Source organism: Bremia lactucae, linkage group LG5, assembly GCF_004359215.1.
Source record: "Bremia lactucae strain SF5 linkage group LG5, whole genome shotgun sequence".
Lineage (NCBI taxonomy): Eukaryota > Oomycota > Peronosporomycetes > Peronosporales > Peronosporaceae > Bremia > Bremia lactucae.
Window position 1 is genome coordinate 2,882,824 of NC_090614.1, and position 7,039 is coordinate 2,889,862.

A 7,039-nucleotide genomic window follows, 5' to 3' on the forward strand; every position below is an offset into this window, starting at 1 on the left:
GTTGGTATGATTTCGATTCATTTCTGTTAATCTTGAAGCACTTAGTGTACCTCGAAATGCATCTGCCTCGGTGATATTGGTACGATTGAGCTGTTGTAAAAGCTGATCCTGTAATCTGGCTTGGTGTATAAGCTGAAGCTGCTCCTTTGCTGGTTGTAGTCCAGTCGTGAAGAATCTTGCAATCCGCGTGATGCGTCTCAACGTTATACCAATTTTATATACGACGTTGAGTCGAATAAATGGATGTGCGCTCGGAGTTTCGGCAGCGTAGATCTTGTTGTGGCCCCCCGCCGGCCATGTCCACTATCTCGTGATCAAAGAGCTGGGAGCATATTATGTGTTGGCTTAGTCAATTATTTTCTCTTGGGATCACAGAGTTTTAAAAGTTTATCGCCACCATATACAATCTCTCATGTGCTTCCCGTCGTCCGCATTGTCAACTAAAGGTGCTAAGTGCGCATGACTGTCCCGCTGAAGAGTATTAGTAGCCACTCCCGGGTGTGAGTATCTAGTGTCCGTTGTAAAAGTTTTCGAGACCATTATGTAGACACTCACATCGGCTTTGGGTGGTCCACTTTATAAATACGGATTCCTTCAATATTTGCAAAAGCTGACCCGAAAAGGGGAACCGTTGTACATGCCAGAGGCGCTCGGGAGCCACCTGCTACTCCCATTGTACTAAAAGAAGTGACGTCACAGAAGTGGTTTGTCCGTCTTCCCACACACAGTTGTTATTTAAGAAGAAGGTTTAAGACTGATTAATATTACATAGAAACAAACACAAAACCTTTTTACCCAATCAGTAGATGCTATCTCTGAAGACGTGCATCTCTACATGGCGAGCGTACTGTTCTGAATCCTCAGCTCGCGGATGACGTTAGCGACGTCATCAATTTCAATAAGAATGCACCTGTGCATCACATACGGAAGGGTGGATCAGTAAATGAACCATGCCCGAGTGCCAGGTCAAATTGCGTCACATGAAGTGATTGACCTTTCGTTGACTGTACTTAATGCTTGTGTTACATAAGGCAGCTAGCCCCGTTATAAACATAATCCCGACTTGTTGGATGATATCAAAAAAGAATAACGTATTTGGGCGTAAGCGGATCGTCAACAGTACCCGTACGAATTGCGCGAGCGTCAAGTGAAGGTCGACATGCATGCTGAGGCAGTTTTTCTGCCGGTCAATAGCGTTCCCAAGCCATTTCACATCTCTACGATCAAGAATGTCTCCAAATGAGTTGTTTATCAATGAATCGGATTTCATCGTCGAACATACAAAATTAAAATAATTCACCTCGCTTGATTCAAAAGTCCAGAAGCGTGTCAAGCAGCTGAAGCAACGGGAGCAGATTCGGCTTTGGTTGTTCAAGAAGACTTGATTCTCACGCGAGATCGTCGTGTTCAGTCGTTGATCCGCCGGCACGGCCGCACTTGACTCGATGCAAGACCCACGGCACGCTCAAAGAACACTCGAATGGAGCTCGATATACGACCAACAACAATTAAAAACTCGACATTATGTATGCAAATGTCAAGTACGCGATTTTCAGCCGCGTGACAAGAAATTAGTCATATTCATTCGAGCAATTCACATTATGATTGGCAAGAAGAAGTAAAGCAGTTTACACGGAAGTGATCGAAGGGTCCCAGACACTGGACAATCGACGGCGGTCGATGTACGACCCGATTGAAATTAGAAAATAATTTTTTACAAAATGGATAGCGTGCCTGAAACAAGGTGTCCCGTTCCATAAGTGTCGTTTCCTATAAGAGGAAATAAGCAAAGAAGAAATAATGTTGACTTGAATAGTTCCAATAATAAGAAATTTGAAATTATTGATGCAACAAGAGATTAGCTCTATTAATTAATTGCTTTAAGTCTAAATCAAACCCGCCAATCGTTTCAAGACACGACTGTGCGATGAGCAAAGAGGGGCCATACTTAGTTAGATATTAAGTTCAGTGTAGATAGAAGATCGTTACGTTGGAAACTAATTATATTGATACAGTTTTATTTTTCCCTAATTCTAATCCACTGAATTACCTTTTGGTAGCTAAAGACCCTTAGCTACCTAGAAACGTTCCTCTGTGCTCTTGAGTACGTGTAGTTTCGAGGCACCCTACCTACACTGTAATCAGTGAATGTTTAACTAGTACTGGTCAGTACTAGTGAAAGGTGCCCCGTTTCATTGTTGGAGCTTCATTGGAACTTTGTGCTGTTTGATCTTCCGGATCAGACGCCCGGGCTTATGGGATGCGCATCACTGTCTCGTGAGTCTCATGACGTGTCGTTCTTTATCATTTTATTTGACGAAGGCGAACACGTGCACTTTGAACGAGTCATGTTTTCTTCTATGAACTTTGACATAGTGTTTGTATTGAAGAATTTCGACGTGAGTGCAGTGTCCATGAGCGAGAATGAACAAATGAAAAAGTGGCTATATGATGTTGATATTTGCTTCAGAATGGGCACTAAGAATTTGAATTGGAAGAGCATCATGTCAACAATTTAATAGTGACAATCTATTCGACTTAGTTAGACGAATCCGACTTAATTCAAACTATTTTTTAATTTCTTATACGCTCAAGCAAGTAAACTGGTGCGTCGGAAGAGGACGAAGAAAACAGCGGCTCGAGCGATTCGGAAGGCTCGGATTGGAAATCGATTATGGGTAAGATTCGTTGCCCGATGAAGCGTCGAAAGAAGAGGAAACTCCGTCAACAATGAATTGGACAAATCATCAGCTTTGCAACGAAACACAAGTCGCTGGATTTAAATACCTTTATTCCGTGTTTTGTTTCGAGCAATAGCGTCGACATGAAGCATAAAATTTAACCGTAAGCGCAATGACACAGAGACGTGTAATCACTTGCGCGATGTGAACGTGCAATTCCAGACGCCATTCTTCCGAGTGGCGTAGTGCGTAAGAACAGAAAAAAGCAAAACCAATTATTTATTTATCGTGACACGAAAAAATATACTGACGCGGGATGCATTTATTCATATTTTATGCGTTCTGATTGGATAAGGGAGGTGCATTTATATTGTTATGCGTTCTAATTGGCTATGGGTTGGGGGGTATAAATAGCAAACTGGTGGGAATGTGGCAGTTGCCTAATTTAAATTCTATTTAATTTTTCTCTTATAGGAAATAATATTCAATATCCCTCTTATAGGAAATAATATTCATTTTTCTCTAATAGGAAATAATATTTATTATTTCTCTTATAGGAAATAATATTCATTATTCCTCTTTTATGAAATTTGATTTATGTAACGGTACACCTCGTTACATTAAAGAAGTGGCTGGCCCCTTATCAATTCAACTTTGCCAAATGTGTCAGAAGATGGGAATAATTCCAGTAACCTTCTCTCCAGACAAAAAACAGCCGACACATGCGTAGAATTAAAATTATATTGATTACTACAAAGATTTCATTTTTGTTTTAAGTGCCAGAATTTAAAAGTGACCCCGTGAACAACCTCAAATGATAATCCCTAACTTAAAAAAAGGGTAATTGACCCATAAAGTAAAATGTAGCACATTAGCAACCGAAGTGTACTCAATTATCTGCACGAATTCATTTCGGGTGCATATTCAAATATCAAATAATAGTGTATAATTAATAAAGAGCTCTTTTAATTTCGTTTTAGAAATGTTTTGAATAAAAGCTTTAAATGGAAAAACGCTTAATTGTGGAAAAGTGTGCAGAATTGTTCGCTGCAATGATCAAACTCATTGAACTTGCTAGCTTGGCAGGTGGCTATGATGGACTTTTGCTTCCTGGTATATTTTTAAATGGTTAGAAAAAGCGAATAATTAGCTGTCTTTGACGTACCAGTTATGTTCAAAGAATGACACTTTTTTCGAGTTCCTTCGCGCTCGTAGCTTGCTCGTGCCACAGGACTACCGCCCAAATGTGTTCCAACATCGCATAAGTAACAGCGCCGTTACCTTGTTTGACAATATCATTTAGCAAAGACACTGGGATGGATGTCTGTTTTCCGTATGCAAGATCAATGAAAGCTTTCCAAGATTCGAGGCGATTCAATTCATATTGATCATTTTTCACGCCAGCAGGTAGTTTTTCAAATTGAAATTGTTGGAAAAGTGTCAGTGCGGTATCATATGACGAACTTGGTGATTCCTGCCAATGCTTGGCGAGTTGCTTTAAAACGATGGCGGGAAATCCAGTATGATGCTGCTTGCTATTCATCTTGTACATGATGACAAACAGTTGCGGTTCGAGTAACGAGCCGGTTAAACTGTTGATCAGCCACTCGGACTTGGCCTCGTCATTTCCATGAGGATGACATGCTTTTGCAAGTCGGTCATAAGTCCTTGAGATAGCATTGGAACTCCCGTGTGGAATTATAAATGATTCGAGAATCGGAATTGGATTGGTCTTTTTGTTCAACTGAAATACCAAGTAATGAAGTATCCGACGTAGTTTCTCGACTTCACTTGTCACAGCATGATGCAGTCTTTCAACACCAGCAGCAATAATATTATCCATTTGGCTGTCAAGGTTGTATTGCTTTAATACAACCATCAGAGAGTCGTATACTGACTCTTTTCCAGCTCTTTCCATATCGTAAGCGTACTCGAAACATTCAGCGAACACGGGATTAAGAAAAGTTTCTATAACTTTATTCGGTGTATCAAGCAATCCCAATTCTACTTCTGACAGCAAGGCGGCCAAGTTCAGCTCTTTGATTTGCCAAAGGTGAAGGAGGGCTTGAAAAACTTTTTGGGATCTAAAAAGGTTTATTTCCTTCAAACCCACCAAAACACGTGCGGCATGCCAGTTTCCAAGCTCTTTGGAGAGTACAACGCTCATGATGGCATATGCTTTTTCTGGACGTCCTGGAAGGCTTCGCTCAATTGCGACGCACCATTTGAGAAATTCCGTGTAATCAGGGGAATTCATCTTCAGGGAATCTCTGACATTCGATCGGAAAGATACGGTTGCTTTGTCGACATTGTTCACTTTTTTGAGCAAGAAGCTACGAAAACCATCCAATAATCCAGCTTTTTCATGCTCAGGAAAGTTTAATGAAAATTTAAGTGCTAAAGCCACTTTCTTCACCAAAGCATCAGGCGAATCGACTTCAATATATCTATCCTCTTCGACGTGGGGGCTTTGCGGCAGATTGTCTAAATAGGACTCTCTGAGAGGTGGAGGGCCGATTAGATGGCCTTGACGCAGATTCTTCAAAAAGTTGTCGCTTGGAGGGGCGTCTCCAGTGGAGGCAGCCATGTTCAAGCATGTCACCACATGATAGCTTAGTTGGAGGACGAGAAAGCAGAGCGCCATCAGTGGCTTAAGTTTGGCACTCACAGCGTGAATTCACGTGTGACTTCTTAACACGAAATTGAAAAATGAAGACTGTCATGTCAAATTTGGATTACGACCAGGATGCAGATGGTGCGTGAGTGCCGCTTTATGCGCATTTGGGATCTTTTGTAGGCCCATGCTGAGCTCGTTTCTGATCCAATACCGATTAAATGGAAAAAGTGGCAGGATTTCATCATCTTGTCCTTTCCGGTCGCAATTGCTCAGAAAGCGCACTTGAGATGCCAATAGCTTGCACTCTAAGTTTATTTGCTCGAGTTTTGCCACCGCTTAGCGCATAGTTCCGAAAAATGTTGAAAGAGGCTAAGCTTGAGAACAGTTTTTTTACGGTACGCGTTGCATAGAGCGCGTTGCGCCATCAAATGATTAAAATTAAATAAGCGCACCCATAGATTCGGTCTCCAAGGGTTCAATTTCAAGAAATATGTCAACAATACCGTAGACTACATGTCTTTGTGCCTAGGACCCACAGAATAAAATTTATGGCTCCTAATGAAGAAAATACCTTACCGGCTGCTTTTTCGTTGGATTTCACGTAGTAAAGCACTTCCTTCGGAAGTGCGATTATTAACAAGAGTAGACAAACACGACGTGTCAGACTGATGCAATTTCGTATTTTCATTCGACTCACCTGTCAAAACGATTGCTTCTCTCTTGAAGGTACAATGAACACTCAGATATGTTACTGCCAAATGGAAACTCACTTGACCAATACTGCGCGAGCCAGATATTCCGTTAGCAATACCTTTTATGGCAATACCGATCTGCATAGCGTCGTCTACAATGTGTGAATTGGTGGACATTTATGAACTTGTGACAATCTGTCTCGTCTCGCGATGAACAAGAAAACTGGGCGTCATTACTGATTCAACAACTGTCGTTTTGCTTAAACCTTCTACTCGCTATTGATGATGATGAAGCAAATTGTCTATTTGTAAATAACATATGCGTATGCTGTCTTTGACGTACCAGTTATGCTCAAAGAATTACACTTTTTTCGAGTTCCTTCGCGCTCGTAGCCTGCTCGTGCCACAGGACAACCGCCCAGGAGTGTTCCAACATCGCATAAGTAACAGCGCCGTTACCTTGTTTGACAATGTCATTTAGCTAAGACACTGGGATGGATGTCTGTTTTCCGTATGCAAGATCAATGAAAGCTTTCCAAGATTCGAGGCGATTCAATTCATATTGATCATTTTTAACGCCAGCAGGTAGTTTTTCAAATTGAAATTGTTGAAAAAGTGTCAGTGCGGTATCATATGATGAACTTGGTGATTCCTGCCAATGCTTGGGGAGTTGCTTTAAAACAATGGCACGAAATTCAGTATGATGCTGCTTGCTATTCATCTTGTACATGATGACAACAGTTGCGGTTCCAGTAACGAGCCGGTTAAGCTGTTGATCGGTGTAACGGGGCACTACGACTTGTACTGCTTCAGTACAAGTCCACTTCGCACTGCTTCAGTTGGGAGTGGTGCCTTACGGTTTTTCACGTACACTAGTACGTGCAGAGGAAGACTTACGTTCCGTCTGCCGTAGCATCTTCTTCTCGCGCAACACTAGATGTTGCGAGTGCACGTAGTGATTCATCACGTTTACGCGACCCCTCTTTGGAGGTCGACTACGAGTGCGAGTCGGACGAAGTGGCCGACTCGGGGAGGATGGAACAGTCGCC

The 7,039-nt window shown here is 41.8% G+C and overlaps 2 protein-coding genes across 2 annotated transcripts; both read right to left on the reverse strand.

The window, feature by feature from the left end:
* Positions 1 to 3,855: 3,855 nt before the first annotated feature.
* CCR75_009368 (uncharacterized protein) lies at positions 3,856 to 4,938 on the reverse strand (the record flags this gene model as incomplete). Its single annotated transcript, XM_067967409.1, has 1 exon — positions 3,856 to 4,938. The coding sequence occupies one exon, from the start codon at positions 4,936 to 4,938 to the stop codon at positions 3,856 to 3,858; it is 1,083 nt and encodes a 360-aa protein (XP_067821211.1).
* A 1,533-nt stretch (positions 4,939 to 6,471) lies between these two features.
* CCR75_009367 (uncharacterized protein) lies at positions 6,472 to 6,711 on the reverse strand (the record flags this gene model as incomplete). The annotated part of the gene is made up of 1 exon (XM_067967408.1): positions 6,472 to 6,711. The coding sequence occupies one exon, from the start codon at positions 6,709 to 6,711 to the stop codon at positions 6,472 to 6,474; it is 240 nt and encodes a 79-aa protein (XP_067821209.1).
* Positions 6,712 to 7,039: the final 328 nt, after the last annotated feature.